General features: G+C 41.6%; 1 protein-coding gene across 3 annotated transcripts in view; it reads left to right on the plus strand.

Annotated features, from left to right (window-relative positions):
• Positions 1-972: 972 nt before the first annotated feature.
• The window catches only part of NMT2 (N-myristoyltransferase 2), an 85,146-nt gene continuing 62,942 nt past the window's right edge, over positions 973-23,176 (plus strand). The window contains exon 1 of one of the 3 annotated variants that reach the window (XM_001368464.4): positions 973-1,776. In XM_001368464.4, the coding sequence (XP_001368501.1) occupies positions 1,667-1,776 (110 nt within the window). In that variant the 5' untranslated portion in view covers positions 973-1,666. Of the gene's footprint in view, positions 1,777-2,154; positions 2,404-3,484; positions 5,865-23,176 lie in introns of those variants that run through there. The other 2 variants (XM_007504926.3, XM_056800160.1) reach the window with 2 other exon arrangements.

Genomic DNA, 23,176 nt, shown 5'->3' on the forward strand with positions numbered 1-23,176 from the left:
AACTGAGACCCAGAGATGGAATGGGAATTTTCCCACGGCCTTATAGTTCAAATACCAGGACCTAAATGGCAAATCTGAGAATTAAATCCAAGTCCTCAAAATTTTTTCTTTTGTTTTATTTTTCCATCTACCTTTTTAAAATTAATATAACTTCTCTTTTTCCCTTATGAAATTTGTCCAGCCCTGAACAAGATTCTACTGCTGATTTTGTCTCAGGCCACTGATAATCACTTAAAGGATTTAAAGCTTCTAGCTCTCCAAGGAAATTGGGGCAGCTATATGTCAAATTCGGCATCAGACAAATACTAGGTGAGTGACCCTGGGCATGTCATTTAACCCTGTTTGCCTCAATTTCCTCATCTGTAAAATAAGCTGGAGAAGGAAATGGCAAACCATTCCAGCACTTAGACAAGAAAACCCTAAACGGGGTCCTGAAAGAGTCAGACACTACTGAATAGCAAGTCAATCATACTACCACCGCAAAGAGGAGAACTGCTGCCCAGAGACCTTAGAATCACAGGACACAGAGAGCTTAGAGATGATCATGGTTCAGTCAGTCAGTCAACAAGTGTGCTAAGCTCCTAGTATACTAGTAAAGGCAAAGACACCATCCCTTTTCTCAAAGAGCTCACTTTCTAGTGGGAGAAATAACACGCAAATAAATGTGAATATATATGTTCATAGGTATGGTACACATACATACATATCTCAGAAGGAAGGAACTAGCAGTAGTTTGGAGTTTTAACCAATTGGAATCAGAAAGGAGTAGATTTCAATTCTGTTTCTGACACTAACTTTCCCTCCCGCGTGCTCTTGCTTTTTTAAAATCTAAACTACCTGGTATTTAAGTACTTCGCTTATATTTGTATTTATTTACTTTAAGTAGGCTGCCCCAAAAGTCTGAGGGTGCTCTGGAGGGATTTTATGCGTGTGTGTGTGTGTGTGTGTGTGTGTGTGTGTCCTCGCGCGATTGCGCGATTCTCCCCCAATTAGAAGGTAAGTTCTCTGCAAGCAGGAAATCTCCCCATTGTTTGTACTTGTACTAGCTCAGTCGCCTCATAAAAGCTCCTTAGTGGATTTCCCCAGAAGCCTCTGTGTCTTCTGTCTAACCTACGGGGCTGTGAAGCCTAGTCAATGGAATTGCAATGATTATCCTTAGCCCACTCCCTCGTCTCATTTTTCAGAAAGAACAACTGAGGCTTGGAGAGGAAGAGGGGGTTGCACAGGGAGGGGCCCGAGGAGCTTGCTGCGGATTGGGCTAGTTCACCGCTGAGGCCCCTCACTCCAGGCTGCGGACTCGTCAGCGTCACCTTGAACGTGCGGACGGTCTTGAGTGGTGGCGGCGGTCCCCCCACCCCCACCCCAGGCCCAGCGGACACCCGGTGGGGCCCCGGGGGCGCGGGGCGCGTGTGCGCGCGCTTTCTGCTGAGCTCTCCCCAAATTCGGAGGTGGGGGAGGAGGAGGACGACGACAGCTAGAGGGAGCTCCTGGCGGCTGCGGGCGTCCGCGCCCGGGCTGCGCTCACACTCCCACGGGCGGTGCTCCCTTCGCCGCCGCCGCTGCCGCCGCCTTGTCACTCGCTGTTCTCCTCGGCTCGGCTCTGCTTCTCTCTCTTCTCGCCCTCGCCCTCGCCCTCGCCCTTTCGCTAGCTTGCTCGATCGCCGCGATGGCGGAGGACAGCGAGTCTGCTGCCAGCCAGCAGAGCCTGGAGCTCGACGACCAAGACACCTGCGGGATCGACGGAGACAATGAGGAGGAGACGGAGCACGCCCGCGGGTAGGGGAGAAGGGCAGGGAGCACGGCCGATCTGCCTCAGCCCAGCTTGGCCCAGACTTGGGCTGTGGGACTGGCGGATGTGCATGCATGTGTCTGTGTCTGTGCCTGTGCCACCCAGGCCCCACCCCTACCCCCTCCGCAGTCCCTGCTGCAGCAGAGTGCGGGGGGGGGGGGGGTCCCAGCTCAGGCCCCCTGGGCTGGGCCAAGCCCGGAGAGGCAGCGGTGGCAGCCGCCAGCGCTGTGCAACCGGGGAGGGCGAGCTGTCTAATGTGCATTTGTTTGCCTGGTGCGCTGGGCTGGCCCCGGACTATTGTACCCAGCTGGCCCTCCCGGAGCTCCCGGGCTTTCACCCCTGAGCAAGCCAATCCTGGGTTTGTGGAGGCGTGTGTGTAGATGTATGTGGGAGTATGTGCTTGTGTGTGTGTGCAAGCATGCTTGGGGTGGGGTGCGGATGGAAGGCACATCGTTGTCACCCAGCGGATGATGGCCGAGCCTTCCTTTCCTGCCTTGGATCCCGGGATAGAAGCTGTCTTTGGCTGTTCTGGGGCTGATGGGGCTCCGGTCTGGGTTTGTTTCCTGCCCCCTGGAGGGGGTCGAGCTGAATGTCTTTATCCGTCTCCGGGGAAGGTGTGTTATGGGGTGGGGGGTGGTGATTGCTTGCTGCAGTTCCCAGCATGTGATTCTGTCCGTGGGAACCCAAGGCGAGAAAAAGAGAGCGAGAGAGAGCGAGCGAGCGAGAGAGAGAGAGAGAGAGAGAGAGAGAGAGAGAGAGAGAGAGAATCCCATTTCCTTTGTGGTCGGGGCCCCCATCTTCTGTTCTGCTGCAAATGCCTTATTTGTACTGGATCATCCATACACTCTTCCTCTCGTCTTTCCCCTATTCTCGTGCCCCTCACCCCCCCCCCCCAACTTGGGTGTCTTATTGTTGTTGTTGTTGTTGTTTTAACCTAATATGCTTTTGGCCGGAGGTGAATTATAGAAAGTTCTGTCTTCTTTGACAACGGCGAAGTCCCCAACCTAGAAGCAGCAGCCCCAAAGGGCGTGGGGAAATATGCTGCCAGTTTCCTGGGCCAAGTCCTTGAACCAGGGGTCAATCAGTCAGTCAACAAGCATTCGGTTAAGCGCCACGTGCCACGCTCAGTGCTAAGTGCTGTGGATACAAAGAAAACGGTGCATGGGTCGGAGCGCAGAAATGCTTTCTTCGGGCTTTCCATTTCCCATTCCGACCTTCTCCTAGGTCGCTCTGAGCTGGTCTTTTGAAGAGGACAGCTTTGCATTGGTGGAGCCTGTCTGTACATAAGCATTTAGGGTAGGCTCTTTTCACCTAATTTCAGCTTTCTTTAGAAGACGCTCTTCAGGCTTGTGGGCACCTCCCACAGACTTCACCATATCCTGCTTACAAAGCTTCCATTTGATCTCGAGTCAAAGGCTCTAAAGTATTTAATACTCCATCGGAGCTCTGCTTTTGCTCTTTAACTTTCCTCCTGTCGCCCTGCAGATGAGATTTTCTCCTCTCTTTTCTAAAGAGAGACCAAATTGTTTCAGCTAGATATAGAAGGTATATTTTAACAGGTCTGTTTTCTGAGACTGGCTGGAGGAGCAATTTGACAGGAAGATGGGGCGGGGGAGGGGGGGAAGCAGGGGTCTTAAATGCAATTCGTTTCGCTGGCAGCCTGCTGTGTTCAGAGAATGTACAGGCATAGAACAATTACTGTTGCCCCTAGAAGTGAGATTTTTTGAACCAGGATGACTAATGTGGAAGTGGGTCAGCTTGAAAAACAGGCTACAGAAATCTTAGTCAGGGGTGGTTCTCTGATCCCCTGCTACACTGGATTCTCCAAAGGATCCAGGGTTTCAAGTGTGTAAAACAAACACCAACACAAAAACACTACAGGCTGTTTTACTGGCCACTGTCTCTGAGATTTATTTGAGAAGCCTGAGGACTGAACATTGGCATGTCTATTACATTACAAAATAAAAAATTAGGGAGAAACTAACAGGGAGTATCTCCCTTACTTGTGTTTTAGGTTTGTTTTCAGCATGGCAAACTGTCAAGGTGGGGTTTAGTAATTGTTATGGTACAAGTACAGCAAATTTTCATTTCCAAGACAGGGAAGGTTTAAGCTACACAATTCTGAGCCCCGTTATACTTATGGAAATTTACTTGTGATGGCTAGCTACAAATAAATAGCCTTATGGAAACAATAAATGTGGCAGCCTAAAGTAAATGCTATGGCAATCACTATTTCACTAGGGACGTCTTGGCTTCTCTCTCTTGCTCACTTGTGGTCTCCATTGATAGACTTCTGTTCATCTCCTGGCTGTGCTTTATGTGAAATTTTAGGCAGGGTGTTTGTCAGCTTTATAATTGTATATCTGGGTCTTCCTTCCTGCTTACACAGCACTTGGCCTTGGTACCAACAGTGTCAAGAATTACCCATCTGTGTACTGACTGATAAATTACTGTTGCCCCTTTCCCTGCCCACCCTTACCTCCTCAGTCCTAGAATCCTTGCAATGGGCTGGTGGAGGGTCTCAGAGAAATCCATTAAACATTATGAGTATTTCTTCAGGCAGGGTCTTTTAATATATCTCAGTTATTAATAAAAATGAAGACTGCCCAAGAGACTAACAGCTTTTCACTGAGAGCAGTTAAGGTAGCCAAATCAGCCATCAGTGGAAAAAAATAGAATTGAGATAATTAGTTGCTGGCCTATAAAGATGTAAGATCTTGAGTAAAATTCCAAGTTAATGCTCTTCTTGTACCATTTGTAGGGAGAGAATGGAAGTCTTTGGGCCTCAATTTCCTTATTTGCAAAGAAATGGGGTTGGGCTAGATTGCCATGAGTACTTTCATTTATTTAGCGCTTTAAGGTTTGCCAAGCATTTTCTTCATAACCCTGAGAGCTAGATAGCAAATGAATTATTTTTAACCCCCAATTTTACTTTTGAAGAAACTGAGACTAGGAAATACTGAGTTGCCCACATTCAGTTAGCTGGTAAAGTGTCAAATCCAGGATAGCAACATATTGCAGTTTATAGATTTGTATAGTACAGTGAAAAGAATGATAGATTTGAAGTCTGAGGACCTAGATTCAAATCCCAGGGCAACCTCCTATTATTCTGTGACACTAGGCAAAACATTGAATTTTCTGGGACTCAGTTTCCTCATTTGCAAAATCAGAGGATTGGTTTAGATGATATTTAAATTCCCTTTCTTTTTTTTTTTTTAACCCTTACCTTAAGTCTTAGCTAGGCAATTGGTGTTAAGTGACTTGCTCAGGATCACATAGCTAGGAAGTGTCTGAGAGCAGATTTGAACCCAGGATCACATAGCTAGGAAGTGTCTGAGAGCAGATTTGAACCCAGGGACCAGAACCCAGGTCTGGCACTCTTGCCTATTGAGCCACCCTTAGAATTCTTTCTCTTTCCTTCTTTCTTTTTCTTTCTTTCTTTCCTTCTTTCAAACCTTTTACCTTTCTGTTCTAAAGCTATAATCCTGTGATTACAGTTAAACCTCACTACTAAAAGTATGATGTGTTATAGGTGTCATTATCCCCATTTTATATATAAGGAGGTGAGATAACATCTATTATCACACAGCTAATAATAATAGCTAGTATATATATGCTTTGAGGTTTGGAGAACTTTCCATGTGATCTCATTTGATCCTCACAAGCAATCCCATTTGCCAGATAAGGAAACTGAGGCTAACAGAGATTAAGTGACTTGCCCAGGGTCCCAGGGCTAGTAAATGTCTGGGTTCAGATTGTACTCTGATTTTCTTTACTCCAGATCCAGTGCTTTTTCCACCATTCCAAGCTATTTAAGACATCCATGGCTCCTTCACCTATAGGAGTTTAAGTGGAAAACATATCATTTGAGGGAGTAGTTTTCTTTCATCTGGCTGTAATTCATACAATATTTTTCAGTAAAAATTTCCGATTTTCTTTCAAGTTGGCTTGAGGTGTGATGCTAAAATATGAGACAATCTTTTACACTTACTCTCTTCCCTCTCCATCAATTCCAGAAAGCAACAAAAAATGAGCCTTTGGGGATAATAAGCAGTAAATTGTTCACCTTCTCGAGGTAAGCTCTCTGAGGTTGGTGGGCTAGGGCAGAGGAGTCATTTACTAAATGGCACCCCTGTGGCCTGAAAGTATTTATTTGCCTTCTGAACTTACTTTATGGTATATGAAAATAGTGCCTTAAATTAGAAGAAAATATGCAATGGAAAATTTAAATCTATATGCCACTGATTTTGCTTTTCTCCTGTTTATATGGACTTTCTGTGAGATAACTAAAAATGTGGTTTTAAAAAAAGTTTGTGGCTGAGGCCTAGAGTACATGAATGAATTATGAAATATTTATAGGATGTTTTCCAATGAACAATATGGCTCTCTCCAGTATGTTGAAACCCACTGTAGAGTTATAAAATACTTGAATCACACTATTTCAGGGGCCTTGTTTTTCCACAGAAAATGTGACTTTTACAGTTAGGGCCTAAGTACTATGGTAGCATACTACAGTAAAATCTTACTAATTAAAGCTAGATTGGAGACAGACCAGTCTGAATTAGTGAACCTCAGCTCTTTGCAAACTGGCTTTTGACCTCATCATTCAGCTGAAACAGCTCCCTACCCAAGTTTCCAATCATCTCTTTGTTGCCAAATCCAATAGTTTTTTGTTGATGCTTGTCCTTCTTGACCTGTGTGCAACATTTGATGCTGTGGATTCTTTCTTCTCTTGGTTTTCATAGCTACTCTCGCCTGGTTCCACCTGAGAGCCCCTTCTCAGTCTTCTTTGATGGATTATCATTCATATTTCATCCCCTAACTGGCTACTTTGCCATTGTACACAGTACACAAGCACACAGTAGGTGCTTACTAAATGTTAACTGTCTGTCTGACTGAGTATGGCCCAAGGTTTTATCTCAGATCATCTTTTCTTCTCTCATCAGACTCTTTTGTTGATTTCATCAGCTCCCTGGGATCTTGTCATCATCTCTTGCCCATGTCCTTTATGTCCAGCCCTGGTCTTTCTCTTGATTGCCAGTCCTGCCTTACCACCACCTTCTTGGACATTTTGAACTGGTTCTCAAACTAAACTTAAATCAGTGAACTTTGTTAAGCACCCACTATGTGTCAGGCACTATGTCAAGTGTTAGGTATACAAAAAAAAAAAGAAAAAGAAAAAAAAGCCTGCTCTCAAAGAGCTCACAGTCTAATGAGGCAGCTATATACAAAAAAAGAGAAGATGGAGCTAATCTTATAAGGAGGCACAAAGATTAAGAGGCCTGGGAAGTCCTAATTCCTTCTCCCCCACATTAATAGTTTTCTTCTCAAATTATTTTCTATTCATTTTGAATATACTTAGATGCATACACATTATCTTCTCTGATGGAATGTAACCTCCTTTCAGGCCTATTTTTGTTTCATTTTAATTTATTTTATTTTACTTATTCATTTATCTCCTATACCTGGAACATAGTAGGTGCTCAAAAAATGCTTGTTGATGCGTCTTGGGAGGTGTGAGGATAGGCTGAATTGACTTCAAAATATTTGAAGAGTTTAAGACTTAATCTGGGAAAGAGTTTGTTGGCTGTCTTCTCATACCTGGAAAATTGTCATTTGGAAGAAAGATTGGATTTGTTCTGTTTGTTCTTGGAGCTGTCTATGGGTGGAAGCAAATTTGGGCTTAATGGAAGAAAACATTTCCTAACAATCAGTGTTTTCCCAAAGTGAGATGGGCTTTCTTGAGTGGTAGCTCTGTCATCATCCTCATCATCATTATCATTGTTAGCCTTTACATAACTCTTTAAGATCTCATTTTATCCTCACAAAAATCCTACAGGATGAACACTATTACCATTCCCATTTTGCAGTTGAGAAAACTGAGGGCAAGAGTGATTTAAAGATTTTCTCAGACTCACACACAGACATCAAAATTTGAATTTGGCTTTTCCTGACTCTTGAGACTAACACTTCATCTGCTCCCTAGTTTCCCCTTGAAGCAAAGGCTGCATTTGCCACTTGCCTGATTCATTGGAGTAGGGATTCTTGTTCTAGCATGGGCTGTATTAGATGGCCTTTGAGGTTTCCTTTCCAGCTTTTATTTAATTTTAGGTTGATTAGAGTTAAACCAACAAAGTGTTCCTCGAGTTAAGAAAAGTTTAGTAGCTAGAATATCCATAGTCTCTACATCTTGCCTCTATTGTAAGTATTTCTGGAGGCTTTGAGGGTGCTCAGAAACTGTTTTCTAATAACTTACATATTTTCCCCAAGCCTACTTACATGAATAATTTGATCAGCCAATGTTTTCTTCCCTGATCATGCAGAGTTAACCTTCAGCCAAACTCCAACCTGGATTGCCACAAATAAGGAGTGAGCAGGATCCACATGAAGGAGATTTTTACTTAATACTGGGCCTTTAGTAATAAAAGTGTCGACAACCCCATTGGCAGTGTTCTAAGGAATTAGGTAATTCTCTAGGTCTTCCATGATTTATACAAGAGAATATAATTACATTATAGATATCAAAGCTTTCAATTCAGTTTTATTTTTATTGGTTAAAAATGCCCTGCTATAGTCTACCTCCTACTGAACACAAAAAGTGTTTCTAAAACCAGTAAAGACAAATTAAGTCATTTAAGAAAAGAGGAAAGTTTTAAATGGAGATGATTGACTATGTGCATCTTTTCTATTTGCAAAATATCTTAAAACCTTCCTCATCCATTAACTTTGCAAAGTGTTTTACTACGTTCCTCACCTATAAGTTGGTAGAATGTTCTACTATCTTCTTCATCTATAACCTTTCAGTGACTTTATGTTCCTATCTAAAATAGAGCTCATGATCTTAAATCCAGGTCTCTTTCTGACTTCTGTTTTTCTGTCAAGACTGTAGCCAAACTGATCTACTTGCTCGTCCCTTCACTTATTATTTCTAGCCACTGGACCTTTGCTTCCATACCTATAAGGCTCTCCATCAGTAGTGCTTCTTGGAACACTTGGATCCCTTCTAAGGTCATCTCAAATTTCATGTCCTTCAATGGACTCCCCCCCCCAGTCCTAGTTATTAGTGGTTCCCACCTCCATAGCCCCATAATTGTGCATTTTGTGTGTATGTGTCCCCTGTTCCTACTTATTTGTCAAAAGTAAGTTTCTTGAAGGCAGGATTATCCCATTCTGATATTTATATCCCCCTTGTCTAGCAATCCATCAGTTAACAGCTTAATAATTTCACCATATTTATAGTTAAATTTCTATTTATTTATTTTCTTCCTATGGGCCAGGGACTGAGGATACAAGACAAAAGTGCTTAATAAATATTTATTCATTGATTGAAACAGGCAGAGAATGAAACTGACTTGCCAGATGCCACACAGGAAACCAGTGACAGTCAAAACTAAAACTCTGATCTCTTCTTGGCCCAGCCCTTGAGGGCTCCTAATTTCTTCAACAAAGTGTGTTTTTTATACACCTAGAGTTCACTATACTCAGTCTTTTCCTGAAAAGTTTTTTTTGGAAGGCTGGAAAGAGAAGCAACTAACTGGAATTTTCTGTGACTAGAAACAGTAAACATTTGAGTAAAAACACTGGTAAAATAAATTCACACTGGCCAATCAGCAACAAAGTGTTCCCTAGGGTGGTTTTTTGATACAAGGTAGTCTGAACATTTGAACAGTACTCCTTGTAGTTACAAGAAACTTGTAAATCTACCATAAACATTTTTCTTAGCTCTGTAATTTGGCACAGGTATAAGACTTGAATTCTTTAAAAAGTGGAAATAATATGTATATGTACATACACATGTCATACTGTATTTATGCATAATTTATATGTATGTATGTATTTATAGAAATAAATCTATTTATAGAAATGATTTATATGCATAAATAGACACATCTACATATTATATATGGGTGTGTGTACATATCCACAATACATACACATACACATAGCTTTGGATTCCCTGAGTAATGCATTAGGGTTAACAAGAGTATCTTTCAGCCAACTATATGGAATCCATGGGAAAATGAGAGAATTTGTTTGGCTCAGTAGATTTATCTAAGTACACAAAAATTCAAGGGGGTCTATTAAGCTTTCCAGGCTGACATTTGATCTGTGAACAGCTTAGCAAATTTAAGTGGGTAAATCTTGAAGGGTCGGAAGAAGGATTAATAATTTTTCTTCTCAAGGAAGTCCCTAAATTCCAGAAATGTATTTTGAAAAAGCCAGTGATAGGCTGAGATTTCTACAAAGGGTGGCTATGATAGAATGGCAGTGTTGGCTTCTAACTTACAAGCCAACTGTTTCCAGAGTGAAGAAAATTGTTTCCAAATAATATTTTTGAGGGAGTATGGAATTTCAGTAAGGTAGGGAACTCTTCTGGTATAGAAATTTCTTCAATTCTATAATTGATAGTGTTGGAAAGTTATTGGGGGTGGGGAGGTGTGGTTCATGTAGCTAGTGACATAGATGGAGTCAGGAGAACCTGGGTTCAAATCTAGTTTCAGACAACTCCTAGGTGTGTGATCCTAGGCAAATCACTTAACCCCAGTTGTTCTAGCCCTTGTTGCTCTTCTGCCTTAGAATTGAAAGAGAGAAGATATGTATGCTTTTTGTTTGTCTCCTTGACTTCAAAGTTGGTCTTCTACTATTCTGTTCTGCCTCTCAAATAATACTCTTATCTATAGGCAATACTCCATCAAACCAAAACTTTATATAGTTTGGGTGATAATCACCCCTAAATATTCTAAGCTGTTTTTTTAAAGCTCCAAAACAGACATAACAGCAGAACCTATCCTGTCTGCTCCCCTCTATGACTCTTCTTGCATGTTGGCAGTCAGACAGTCAATAAACATTTATTAAGCCACTGCTATATGCCAGGCACTGTGCTAAGTACTGGAGTTACAAAGAAGGTCAAAAGATGCAGTTGCTTCAAGAAACCCCTGTGGTACAAATGGGAGTTAATCTCTGAGGAAAGAAGGATAGAGGGGGAAGGGAGGCCAGGAAAAACTTTCTGTAGAAGGTGGAATTTAAGTTGAATCTTGAAGGAAGGAAGCCAGGAGGCTGGAGGAAGAGGAATTCTGTGTGTGTGTGTGTGTGTGTGTGTGTGTGTGTGTGTGTGTGTGTGTGTGTGTGTGTAACCAGTGAAAAGGCCCAAAGACAAGAACAGGAGGGCCCTGTGTTCAAGGAACAAGTATGTGGAAGAGTGAGGAATTATATGTACAAAACCTGGAAAGACAGGAAGGGGTTGAGAAGGGCTTAATTCATCAAACAAAGGATTTTATGTTTGATCTTAGAGATAACTGGGAGTTATTAGAGTTTATCTGATATGGGGGGAGTGTCATGATCTTATTAAATGATCTTAATAGCCTCTTAATAGGTTTGGAATACAAGTAATATTAGCCTTATTTCACAGAGGAGCAAACTGAATGACTTGCCTGGTCTCCCCAGGCAAATAAATGGCAAACCCAAGACTCAAACTCATGTTCTGGCCCTAAGACTAGGTCTCTTTCTATGTAGTGCATATACCTTGTCATCTTGAAATCATTACTAATCTAAAAGTTCCTGGCTATCATAGCACACATGGGAAAAATGAAAGTTAAAATCTTCAAAGGACATATCTGGGGGCTGAAAATGAGTTTCAATGAAAACTCAAGGGAAAAAAATCCTGGCGGTGGATCAGGCTGTTTATGAAATAAACAAAGTTTTGTTTTGAATTGGGGCCCCAAGAATGAGGTCCCATGACATGGAACTTACTCCGGGTTTTTCCCATCCAGATCAATACTGCTCAGAGAAAAGAAAGCTAACTAAGCATGATTAGTCAATGAGTAACCTGGGAGAAAATGTGGCCACATCAGCCAGAAAAGACTGATAAAATCCTCTTTGTTTTTCCTCTTAAAATGCCCCATCTGCCAGGTACCTCAGACCACTTGGGGAGCTAAAACCCTGCAGTGGAAAGAACTTGGAGTGAGGCAGGAGATGTGGCATCAAGTCTAATTAGATGGATGTAATTTGGGCAAGTGAGTTCATCTTTTTCTGAACCAGAGTTTCCTTATCTTTAAGACATACAGTTTCCCTCTTGGGGGCTTTATGCTATGGTGCACATGGTTACTAATAGACACTGGCTCAGAGCAAGTAAATATTTGGACTTGGTTAAGAGACAAGCAGTGTATTTGGGGGGCGATGTAGGGAGGGTTGGAGAGGGAATATGAGCTAAGCAGCAAGGTGGTCTAAAGCTAGCAGGGCACTGCTAAGGGTGGCCAACCAGATTAAAATGTAATTGGAAAATATTTAACAAAATAAATAAAAATACAATTGAACACCTGTTGTTTAGTAGACTTGTCACATTTAACCCTTTGTGACCCCATTTTGGAGTTTTCTTGTCAGAGAACACCAGAGTGTTTGCCATTTCCTTCTCCAGTTCATTTTACAGATGAGGAAACTGAGGCAAACAGAGTTAAATGACTTATCCAGGGTCACACAGGTAGTAAGTACCTGAAGTCACATTTGAACTTAGGTCTTCCTAATTCTAAGTCTGTAATTAAGTCTATCTGTGCCTGCCCCTACAATTAAACATAGATAATATTAACATGTGGTTTTCTAAGTCACTATGCAGTTGCCATGGATCCTTCTATATGGAGTCATTGCATTATTTGTTTGGGTTCGCAAAAATATCATGAAATCTAGATAGAATCCTGGGCTTGGATACAGAAAGACCTGAGTTCATTTTGAGCATCAAATACTTGGTAGCTATGGGACCCTGCTCAAATCCTTTAATCTGTTTGCCTTACTTTCCTCAACTGTAAAATGAGGGTAATAAGAGAATCTTCCTTGAAGAGTTCTTGTAAGTATCTAAAGAGATGATTGTAAAAGTGCTTGCATGGTGCCTGGCACATAGTGGCAATACGTGGATGATTATTCTTTCCCTTCTTCCCCACCATAAAAATCCTGATGTCAAAAATAGAAACCTTCATTTCAGGGAGGAGCTTGGGGACATCAAAGGTGTTGCACAGCTTTCCAGATACAATTCAGACTGTTATTTCTATCCTGCTCAATCCTGGGACAGTTGTTTGCCAATCCACAGAATCTGTTCAAGGGAACAGACCAGGTCAACCTGCCCCATGGTTGCATAGCACTGCGCTGGCCTGTGATATCCTCCTCCCCACCCTGCCTTTTGCAACCTCTGAAACAAAGGGAGGGGCAGAGAAGCCACAAGACCTAAAGCACCTCCCCAAAACTCAACCTAGAAGATGTCACAAGAGAGTCTGTGGATGCTGAGTGGACAGTAGTGACAAGTTCCGATAGAGGAGAGGAATAACTTTTATGACTCAATCACAGAATCCTGGAGTTAGGAGAGAGCTCTGTGGTCTTAAAGCCCAAATTGTATCCAGAGCATGAATATCCTCTGTCACATGCCCACTGAATGTTTGGGCAGCGTTGGGTCACACAATTCCAGTCAGGGAATTCACTGTCCCAGTAACAGTCTACTTCCAGCACACTGACATCAGAACAGGGACAGAAATGAGGAAACTCCCTCTGCCAAGGCAGGTAGATGGGCACCTTCTCTGCAACTGAAAGAAGTCTTAGAAGGTTATCTGGGAGCAGTGAAAAGTTATGGGACTTGCCCAAAGTCACAAAGACACTTTAAGTCAGAGGAAGTATTAAGCCAGATCCTCCTAGCTCCCAGGCCAGCTCTCTATTCAGTATGCCATTGTGTCAAATGTGGAGTGAGAAGAAGGGATGACAGATGGACAGGCCAGTGTATTCCACAGGTAGACACAAAATAGCAAGAAATCCAGAGCAGTGATTCACAAACTTTTTGGTTAACAGACTCCTCTACACTCTTAAAAATTATTGAAGACCTCCCCCAAAGAGCTTTTGTGTGGATCATTTCTAGCAATTGTATTGGAAATTAAAACATTTCATAATTATGAAAAGAGTTTTGACCTTGCAGACCCCCTTAAAGAGTTTCAGGGACTTTGGGGGGTCCCTGGACCCCTGTTTGAGAACCTTTCTTCTGAAGGAAGCCCTTAGGACAAAGGTATGGACAAAATGAGGCCATAGATAGACAGACACATCATCACATTGTGGGAGTGTTGTTGTTTTGCTTTTCAATATATACAGCAGTAGTCTTCAACCAGGATAATTGAGGGTAGGGGCCTGTCCTATTGTGTCTTCCCCGTGATAATAGACTCTGCTCATCACATTGGTTCCCTGTACAAATTTGTTGTTGGAACTCATTTGTCTCTCCTAATTCCAGCAAGAAATCTAATTTTGATTTTCCCCCTGCTTCTTTCTCTTTCCCCTTCCTTTCTCTTATTCTTTACCTTTCTCCCTGTTGCCTCTTCTTTCATCTCTCTCTCTCTCTCCCCCTCTCTCCAAGAATACCCAAGCAATCATTTTTAGAATGTAAAATCCAGAGAGCAAGCAATTTGGTCTGCCTTGTGTTCTAACATCCCACCTAGAACCTAGCCCTAGTAACATGAATGCTTGGGAAATAGTAATCAAGGATGGCCATAACTTCAGCTTCTCTAAATCAACCCTTATATGAAGTGGCCAATTTGACCACCAGAGGAGCCAGGTCTCATCAGTTTCACTAACAAAAGTCCCTTCCCTCACCCCCACCCTCTCAGTTTTTTGCTTATAAAAATGTTCTCCTTTCAGATTGATTGGAATTCTTCAGTTATATTATCATTTGGGGCTCTTCAGAGACCATAGTGATTTTAATGATCTCATTGATACAACTTTTGTCCTCTCTGGTTATTTCATGGCCTTCAGATTATGCTCTACTGTGCCACAAGAAATCCTAGGACCATGGGTTGACTACTCTGGCCTTTAAGAAATACCTGGCTATGGGGGGAAAGATCTCGCAGAAACTTTTAATAACAATACTATGCTAGCCAACATTTATAGAGGTCTTTAAGGTTTGCAGAACACCTTAGACAAATTTGTTCATTTGAGCCTTGCAACTTTAGGTACTGGAAGTGGTAACCCATCCTGCCATTTTACAGATGAGAAATCTGAGGCACAGAGAGCTTTGGAATTCCCCAGGAACACAAAACAGGAGTCTGAAGAGGAATTTAAAGCCGCATTTTCTTGACTCCAGGTTCAGGATCCTATCCATGGTAGGATACCATTTGAAGTATCCAGTGGAGGCTTGCTGCATTTCCTTCTTTCACAGAAAGGCATCTTCTCCCTGGCACAAATTCTGTGTGTGTGGCCCATCAGTAGGAGGGAGCCATCTTCCACTGGTAGCTGCTTTTCCTTGTGCCTTCATTCCCTTGGCTGGCTTTGCTGGAGTTCAGGGTGCCAGAGAACCAAATCATTTGTAAAAAGTTGATCTTCCCTCACTGGAGCTGGGCTAGAGCTGGGGTTGAGGTTAGGGGAGCACCTTTGAGTATAAAAGGTAACCCTGTTAGGCCACGGATCTCTAGCCATAAGCAAAACCTTTGCAGGTGTCTCTGCTGCTGCTTTCCCTCCTCATTTCAAAGTAATAAAAACCAAACTTTCTGCTAAGCCTATTGCTGTTATTCTTTTGAATGGATCACAGATGTTTGGGGACATCAGGACAGGGAGGGGTTGTTTTAACCTGGTTTTTCTGGTTACTTATTGGGAACTGCAACCCTACCCTGAAGCCTTTCTGGTTCTATTTTATAGACACTAGCTTGTGTGTACTCTCTAGCTTGACTTGTGGTGACTTTTATTTTGTGGCAATGGTATTTTTATCTGTGTGTGTGTGAGAGAGGGGAGGGGGGCAGTTAACCTCATTTTATAGATCAGGAAACCCCAGCAGCCAAGTTCTCTGATCAGGACCACCAATGGACTGAACTGCAGACATGGGATTCAGACTCCCAAGCTCTTGGCTTTTGTTCCATTCACTGGGCCGCACCTACCCTAGGCTTCTTCAGTAACTAAGGTTCTCTGCTTTTAAAGAAAACAAAGACTGAGTTGATTAGGAAATCTGACCCCTTAGTTTGTGCCTAACTACTGTGCCCAGTCCTGGGATGAACCAGGAAGGTCTTTTCCCTAAGAATCAATGTGCCAGGCACCAGGGACACAGAAAGAGGCAAAAGACAGTCCTGGCCCTGAAAGAGTTTACAGTCTAATAGGGGAGACAACATGCAAACAGATGTATATAGAAAGCAAGCTGTACACAGGATAAATTGGAGGTAAAACATGAAATAAATGGTTTTTGTTCTGTTGATTCCTACCCTACGGTGTCTTCCTTTAAATTGCCCTGATCTACCCTAGTGCACACATCAACGATATGGAAATGGGTTTTGATCAAGGACACAAGTAAAATCCTGTGGAATTGCATGTTGGCTACAGGAGGGGATAGGGAGAGGGGAGGGAAAGAACATGACTCTTGTAACCAAGGGGAAATATTCTAAATTGACTAATTAAATAAAATTTTAAAAAATTTCCCTGATCTACAGGTATACAATTGGCTCTTCTTATATTTACTGATGTGACCAAAACAAAAGAATGAAAGTAAAATTGGTTTTATACTCACAATTTCAAAACCAAATGACTATATTATAAATATTCTTTGTTGAATTCCTTTTCTAGATTAGCTTGTTTTTATGTAGGTCTTGAAAGTTTACAAAGTATACAACCTTGTCAGGTAGGCCTTGGAAAATATTATGAGCTTCCCCATTTTACAGATAAAAATACTGAGGCTGGGAGAGGTATAGAGAGTCACATGGCTAGTAAGCTGCCGCAGAAGCTAGACTTCTGGTTCCTGATCCAGTGCTTTTTTTTACTGTGCAAAGCTCTGTGCTAGGAACTAGAGGGGGGTAAAAAAAAAAACAAAACCAGTCTTCAAGAAGCAAAACCTAAGTGCTGGAGAAAGGGAACAAGTGTGCAATGGAACCCAGGGCGGATATAGTCCCCGAATACAGACAAATGGAAGCAATCTAGTGAAATAAGCAAGTTTTTATTAAGCACTGACTATGTGCCAGGTCTTGTGCTAAGCTTTAATCAGAAATAAAAACAGTTACTGCCCCAAAGAAGCTGATATTCTAATGGGGGAAGGTCACATTAAAGGGGGGAGACTGAAAAGGGTAGGGATGAGAAATGAAGGAACCCATGTGGGGTGTAGTAGAGGAAACCGGGAAAGGAATAAAGACATGGTAGGTCTGGTATCCTCCCTAAGATGGAGGTACTGAGAGAGGAACCAGCTAATCAGAGAGAGAGGCCCCAGGGTGGAGGGCACTTCCTTTGTGTGAAGTCCAGTGTGAAGAGGTTTCTGTGACATGGTAGAGAAAGACTAGAGCAGCAGGAGGACAGCCCAGAGAGAGATGAAAATATGGTGGGCCTGGGCATCCCCCTTAAAAATGAAATTCTAGGAGAAACAGCCAAAAGGACCACAGGCACCAAAACATGGCCAGTTTAATGATCCGTACAAGATGGGAACGCATGACAGTTTTGTGGTCTGTAGCACTAGTGGGACAACCAGTAATAATGAAATCACTGACCCATTAAAATACAGTGAGCAAAACAAGCAGCTAGCTTGCCTTGTGAGAAGTATGGCATCCCTAGGTAGTGGGGATAAGATACTAAAGTTAAACTGTCCTTGCCCTCCAGGAGCTTATCCTTCACATACAGGGTCTGAGACTAGCTAGATAGAATGCGTTCATTCTAAGGCGCCCATTCGTCAGGATAACTTAGCCACAGGAGAGAATTCCGAAGGTGACTAGAGAAGCTGGTCTTTGAAGGTGTGGTCCACCTTTGAAATCCTCTGTCCAGTTTTGTCTATTTGTCCATTATGGTTGGCAGTAAAGAGTCTTCTCTGCCAGAAGCTAAAAACTTCTCCAGTCACTTCACGTCTTTCCAATGCCGTTACAAACATCCAACCCTTTCTTCATCATTTTCAATATATTCCTGGGTTTACCTATATCAGTTTGAGAAAAATCTAATGGCATTTAGAAACTTTTATTTTCAGGAAATTCTCCTCCTAGAATATGAGGAAGATGTGATTTTATAGGAACTTTTGAGACTTTCTCTGGGACACTAGGAACGGTTGCAGGTCAGTCATACAACAATAAACAGTGTAGAGCTCTGGGGCTACCACCTTGCAACTGGCAGAGCCATTTCTCCAGGAAGTTAGCTAACCTACATTCAAGAGATTCTGGGTCTGTGTCCCTAAAACTAGAAAAGGTGACTGTGTGAGTCTGGACAATCATTTACCCTCTTTGAGCCTCAAGTTTCCTCATCTGTAAAATAAGAAGTTGGACTTGGAGGACTGTTAAGGTCCCTTTTAGGGCCTTAAATATCCAAAGTCCCTTCTGGCTTTAAACAGTGCCATTTTGGACTGTCTTCTTGACATGGCAAAGCTAATGAAGATAAAATGAGCTCCGTCTTCTTAGATTTGGCTCATCATTCATCCTTGCCAACGTCTTCTGGAATTCTCATTCTGTCATCTTGTGTGTTAGCTATCTCTCCCAGCTTGCTATCAGTGAAAAGTTGTATCAGCGTGCCTTTTGCACATAGAAGGTGCTTCATAAATACTTATAAATGGATCCATGCCTATATCCAAGTCATTGCTAGAAATGTTAGAAAACAAATGTTAAAAATGGATTTTACGTGTAAGTGGGAAAAAATAAAACATTCCTGAAGGGAAAAAAAATGTTGAAGCCAAGGACAGAATCTTGTGATACTCCAACAGAGATGTTTCTTGATATTGCTCAATACTGTTCCTTCCATTAATCGCCATCCTTGGGGCTATAACCAAAGCCTAGTAACCTGCACCTCTTTCTCTTTTCCATTAAGGTATTCTAAGAGTCTTTTCTCAATGCCACATTGCAATCCATGTATATACTGGGTCTGTCATATTCCCCAAAACTCTATTTGTCTGATTGCTCTTTCTCTCCAAAAAAAAAAAAGGAAATGCAGTTTGTTGCATTAAAAGAGTACTTTGTTTGGAGTCAGAGGAGTTACTCTTTGTGCCATCTTGGGCAAGTTTCATAAGCTCTCCAGCTCCTCAGAGTAGGAAGTGAGGGAATCCAACTAGATAGCGTTCACAGCCCCTTTCAGATCTCAGTCTGTCTGTGACTCTGCTAACCCATGGTGACTCTTTCTCACAAATTCTCACACACAGTTCTTTAACAAAAGTCTTCAGAAGTTGCAGGATCATGGGCCTGCTATTTAAGAAATCTCCCTTTGTGCCCCCCCCCTTTAAAAAATCCAGGACACTGAGCTGCTTCCACTCTTATGGTACCTTTCCAGTATCCCAAAATATTTTCCTGAATTTTTAAAGCTCACTTGCTTACTAAAGGTGACAGGGTAGACAGGAAGCAAAGTTCTACTCTATGTCTTTTACATCCACACTCTGGGCAATTTTTGTCCTTCCAGCGCTGCCTCCCTGAATAGATTAAGTGATTTGTAATTAGTATGCTCGTTGTTTGTCTGTAAGCATGTGCCCAAAGAGTCAGAAGGGCTGGAAATTGCTTTCTTCAGTATTTTAAGCATTCTTCTCTGCAATTTGGTTTATATTCTTAATTTAGATTACCTATAAAGAAAGGACTTACTTAGCAAAATTGAACTTCTGACCACCCCCCTGTTCAATTACCATTATTGAAGTTTTAGTATAATTGAAACATTTAGAAAGCTCTCTATCCAGTTCTTATATCAAGTAGGCACTCCAGGGGTTGGAGAAAATAAGGAGACAATCTTTAGCAAAAAAAAAAAAAAGCTTCCGTGATAGGATGGATTGACTAAATTTTGGTTTATAGAAAGAGAAAAGAAAAAGGATTGACTCTACTTTCATCATTAGCCAGAAATTTTCAGGCACGCAGCACTTAGCATAGTGCCTGGCACATGGAAAGCCCTACATAAATGCTTATTGACTGGCTGGCAAGATGTTCTTCTAACTGTTCATACAATTTAAAATCCTTGAATTGTTTTCTTTGTTCTCTGCACAAGATCTTTATTTCCCTCTTCAGTTGTATCCCATCATCCTGGATATATTGGTATCATTTACCTGTGATTCTCATCTTTTTTTCCTTAGACTAGTGTACTGAGAGCCTTTTCATGTTAGTTTGATAGGAAAATCTCTAGTATTTTTCCCCTTTTGCTTGATGCTTGAATCATTCAAATTAGCTCAATAAAGAGCAAATATTTTGGAAACGAAGACTCCACATTTCACTCGATGTGCACAGGGAGGTTTCCTGCTTTCCTGTGGAGAGAAAACAGTGGTCCCGGGAATCTGAGGGAGAAATGTGGACTGTGCAATTCATGCTGTCCAAGAACAACCAACACAAGCAGATGCTTTGCTGCTGCTGAGAACATTAAAGCAGGAAGCACAGGCATGAACAGTCCTCTTTCATTACAAAAGGGAGATGTATGCAAAAGAATACTTGCTTAGACAGAAGCATCCTCCTTCACCTTGCTAAAATAGTGAGTTTCTTTTCAGATTCATGGGCAATAAACCTACCTTGTTATATTTGAGGTAATAATAATAGTAACTTATTTGGAGATGATTTCAAATAATGTTCACTATGGAGTCAGGATCATTAGAGCTGAACAGGACTGACCTTAAAGGTCATCTAGTCCAAGCCCCTCATTTTACAGATGAGGAAACTGAGAGCCAGAGAAATTAAATAATTTGAACAAAGTCAAACAGGTAGTAGAGCTAGAATCTTTTTTAAACCCTTACCTTCCTTAGAATCAATGCTCATTATTGATTCCAAGACAGAAGAGCAATAAGGACTAGGCAATGGGTGTTAAGTAACTTGCCCAGGGTCACATAGCTGGGAAGATTTGAATCCAGGACTTCCTATTTTTAGGCCTGGCTCTCATTCTACTGCCTCCTAGAACTAGACTTTGAACCCAAGTCCATAGATTCCAAATCTAGGACTCTTTCTACTTTGCCATGTTAGATTCTTGAGTTCAAATCCCAGCTCTACTTCTTATGTGCTCCTGGGGGACCAGGGAGGTCATTTCCATTCCTCAGATCGTCACTTCCCTCATCTGGTGGGATTGAACAAGGTTGGTTATGGATCCTGTTCTAGATCTATGATCTTATGTTGCAAACTGATAATAAGTAACTTGTTAGGTGTCCAAATGATCATTTACAATCTTATCATCTTAAGAGGCTGCCGGGAGGTGGGGTGGGGGGGAATTGAATATTATTTTTATAACTTGAATGTTAGGACTTGTTAATGCATGTTCACTGCTGTCTTGAAATGTTCATGTGCTTCTCCCTGTATCTTCCCACATTCTCACTTGTTGATGACCCAGTTCAAATGCCACCTCCTGCATATAGTCTCTTCTAATAACCCAGGAAGGACAGCTCTTTCCCCATCTGCTCAACTGGAAGTTATGTTCCTCTTAGGCACTTAGCATAGTTTAACTTATAATTGTAAATAGGATAATGTCTGTGAAGTGCTTTATAAACTTTAAATCTTGACACAAAGGTTTATTGTTAGCATGATGAAGTTTGATTGTAAAGGAACTTTTAATCTATTAGAACTGATAAAACACAGAGATTGTTACTGTTATAATAACAATAATAATAAAGTTAATGATCCCTATGTGTTTTATTGCCTCTAGTAGATTGTAAACTTCTAGATCTTTTATATATTCCTTACATCTATCTCCCCACCTAGTAAAGTACATTTTATCTAGTAGATGCTTAATAAATGTTTGTTGAATGAATAAATAAATGCCTCACTGAGAGAAGTGACTCAGTGTCTCTGGTTATAACCTGTGAAATCCAAGCTGTTCTTTTCTTCAGAATCAGCACACAAGGACTTACTTGCTAGCTTCTTTCTCCTTGAACAAAGGGGCATCAGTTGCATCTGCTCCTAGCTCCTTGTTGATCTTCCCTGGAGTGAGGGCAAGATGTCTGCCTGGCTCTGATATACTAGATGATTTCCTATGGTTTTGTCTGGCTGCCTGAACAGATAAGAGTTTCTCTTCCCCTCCAGGATCATAGATTTAAAGCTGCAATGGTCCTTAGTGACCATCTTGTCCAATCATCTCACTTTAATATGGAAATAGAGAAATTATGTGACTCATTTAAGGTCACATAGGAAGCAAGTAACAGGATTTGAATCTGGATCTTCTAATTACAAATTCAAAACGCAGTCCATTATACCATATTGCCTCTTCCAGTCTACTACTAATGGCTTGGTGTGTTTGGAGCTGTGTTGGTTTTTTAAGGCTAAATTGCTATACAGAAGTGGCTTTATTGGTTCAAGTTTTGGCCTTTGATAAACCTAGGTATCATGTTGGACTCCAAGGCAGCATTTCTCAAACTGTCTCCCCATCACAGAATCGGAAATTTGAAATAGGAAGGTACCTTCACAGTTCTTTCCCAATTGGAAAAAAATCTCTACCCTAGCCAACAGATCATCTAGCATCTGCTTGAAGCCCTTCAAGAAGAGTGAGCCCACCATGTTCCCATAGAAGCCCAACCCAATCCACTTTTGGGCAGATCTGACTATTAGCTACTTTCTGGCATAACTATGGTGACGGTTCTTTCTGTGATTGGCTTTCATTAGACATCTTGGCAAGGGAAAATGGAAACTTCTCTTCTTAAATTTTTTTTTAAGATTAAAAAGCTAGCCTTAGTATCTGTGGCCAAATTTCTGGGGCCTAATTATCTGCTCTTCTGACAACATGTCAGTTAGGTTTACTGCTTGTTATTGAAAAGTTCAGAGAGAAAGCATGGGACTGATTACTAATCAGTCAATCAATAAGTATTTTATTGACCATATGCTGGGCCCTAGGGATAAAAGAAGCAAAACTACCCTTGCCCTCAGGCAGCATATATTCTAATGGAGACAACATAGTGATAGTAACAATAGCTAGCATTTGTAGATCACTTTAAGGTTTGCCAAATGCCTTATGTGTTATCTCATTTGACTTATACATATATCAGTACAAACAGAATATAGACAGAGTATTTGGGCAATGGAGTACACCAGCAGCTTGGTGGATCAGGAAAGGCTCCAGGTAGAAAATAATGCTTGAGATGACTGAGGAATCCAAAAGACAGAAGTGATGAAAGAAGTCTTCTAGCCATGGGAGATACAGTGAGACCTGGTTCAGGAAAAATTTTGAAGCCTTAACTGGTAGAACTCAAAGCCACAGGTTGCTGATTCCATGCCCTTTCTTAGCTAAGCTCTCTTCCGGGCTATGTGCCCTTCTAGGGGAAGATGACAGATAAATTCTCTTCAAGCTTTGCCTCACTTCTGATCTCAATGTTGCCAGGGAACATAAAGAAATTTCTAAGTTGTGAACCTCTGCTGTAGATAGCTTTGATAGGGATCTTCTAACATAATAGGCTGTTTGTTTTAGAGTAGCAACTACCAGAGAAGTGAGTAGAACCAGAAAAACAATTTATACAGTAATAAAAACATTGTAATAAGAAATAACTTCAAAAGACTT

The sequence above is a fragment of the Monodelphis domestica genome, chromosome 5 (assembly GCF_027887165.1).
Source record: "Monodelphis domestica isolate mMonDom1 chromosome 5, mMonDom1.pri, whole genome shotgun sequence".
Taxonomy (NCBI): Eukaryota; Metazoa; Chordata; class Mammalia; order Didelphimorphia; family Didelphidae; genus Monodelphis; species Monodelphis domestica.